This window comes from Echinops telfairi, unplaced genomic scaffold, assembly GCF_000313985.2.
Source record: "Echinops telfairi isolate 266 unplaced genomic scaffold, ASM31398v2 ScPeMD7_9;HRSCAF=40, whole genome shotgun sequence".
NCBI classification, from domain to species: Eukaryota; Metazoa; Chordata; class Mammalia; order Afrosoricida; family Tenrecidae; genus Echinops; species Echinops telfairi.
The window spans coordinates 33,952,985-33,954,697 of record NW_022103906.1 but is presented as its reverse complement, the minus strand read 5'-3'; the positions used below and the strand labels follow the sequence as shown (position 1 = coordinate 33,954,697).

The following is a 1,713-nucleotide window of genomic DNA, read 5'->3' as shown; positions in this document are numbered from 1 at the left end:
GGGACCCGGAGCTGCCGCATTGGGGGAGGACGAGGAAGAGGAAGGGACGCCGCCGCCGACGGAGAGGAAACCCTCCACCCGGGCATCCGACGGCGCTCGTTTCACCACATCCGCGCCTTCGCTGGCCGCGCTCAGGGGCGCCTGTCACCGGCCACCTCCATTTTGAAAGGGAAAAAGGCTCTCCCCCCTCCCCCTCCCCTCAGGATCCGTAGCCCGAGGAGCCGCGTCCATGGCGTTCAGCCCGTGGCAGATCCTGTCCCCGGTGCAGTGGGCGAAATGGACGTGGTCTGCAGTGCGTGGCGGGGCCGCCGAAGACGACGAGGCCGGAGGGCCCGAGCGAGACCCCGAGGAGGAGGACTCGCAAGCCGAGACCAAATCCTTGAGTTTCAGGCAAGTACACAGCATCCCTGTGGAGGTGCAGACGTGCCGCCATCCGTTCGTCCTTGGCTCATTCTGTGTGCGTTGTGTGTGGTCGCCCGCCCGCGGAGCCACGGTTCGCGGCAATGCTACGCCCCCCTCTGTCACCGCTGTGCATTGAGAAGTTCGGGGTGCCCTGCCCGCCTGTGTATCTTCTCGCCCGTGTGTCCGTATGAGCTTTCGAAATCCAACCCGGAATCCGATCTGCGGTGTCTGCATCTCCGTCTGCCGTGGTCACTTTCTCCTAAGCTTCACCCGCACCCCCCACGCCACCCCCGCTACCCCCTGAGACAGATAACACACATTTACACATTGACTCGCCCAGCGAGACACACACACACACACACACACACACAGCCTTTGATCACTCATCCCCTTTGGGACCCTTAGACCCAGGGGAAAAGTCGCCCCCACCCCGCCCCTTGAGGCCCCCCTGTGTCCCCCAAAATGCAGCATGGTAAAGAAGGTCGCGTGATGACGGGCCCTTGGCAGCTGGTGAGAAATGGTGGTCTCTGCTGAGCTGTCACCCGTGTGATTGCCGAAGGCAGGTGACAGCATTCCCCAATCAGGCAGAAGGAGTTCCAAACAGGTAGAGGCCTGCTGAGGGAAAAGGCAGCTAGGCGAGAATTAGTTTATTTGTGGTGGCTTATGGGCTTAAGAATCTTTAAGCCTATAGGAAAGGTCTTTTAAAGGTGTGTGTTGGAAAGAGGTTGGGGGAGCACAGTGGGGGGTGTCAGAAGGAAGGATGGCCTCAGACATAAATGGTGCTAGAGGAAAAACTGCAGAGGATTGAGGAGATTTCCGGGAGGATGGGATGCCTGACTCAGAAAGCCAAGGAGGCGCTGCTAGGAAACCACCACAGCCAGCCGGCCAGTCAGTCCCTGCAGAGGACCATTTGGCCGCAAAGTTAGACAAAAATGGTGGACGTTAGTTTTTGTGGCTAGCTAGATTTTAGAGTGTCAGAAATGCCGTTGAAAGTGGTAATTCCTCATTTTCCCCCTTGGCAGCTCGGATTCTGAAGGTAATTTTGAGACACCTGAAGCCGAAACACCCATCAGATCGCCACCGATCAAGGGACCCTGTGCTTCATCACTGGGATTGACAGAGCCTAGGACCAAAGCCCAAGGTAAAGATGAAATGTTCATGCTCTGCCTCTTTTGCCTTAAAGTGTTGGAAAACGTTGTATGAGAGAAGAAGAAAAAGAAGGAACTTAGGACCACTTCAAAGGGCTTGTGGATCCTTTACTCTTTGCTCAGAAAGAGCTGTTTTGAAACTCCTGGCTGATTTGAGAGGATA

The 1,713-nt window shown here is 56.6% G+C and overlaps 1 protein-coding gene across 4 annotated transcripts in view; it reads left to right on the top strand.

Annotated features, from left to right (window-relative positions):
* The first annotated feature begins 30 nt into the window (after positions 1-30).
* TACC1 (transforming acidic coiled-coil containing protein 1) overlaps positions 31-1,713 on the top strand; it is an 84,143-nt gene continuing 82,460 nt past the window's right edge. For 3 of the 4 annotated variants that reach the window (XM_030884549.2, XM_004696220.3, XM_030884547.2), the window contains exons 1-2: positions 32-390; positions 1,425-1,543. In XM_030884549.2, the coding sequence (XP_030740409.1) occupies positions 230-390; positions 1,425-1,543 (280 nt within the window). In that variant the 5' untranslated portion in view covers positions 32-229. Of the gene's footprint in view, positions 391-1,424; positions 1,544-1,713 lie in introns of all 4 variants that reach the window. The other variant, XM_030884546.2, reaches the window with a different exon arrangement.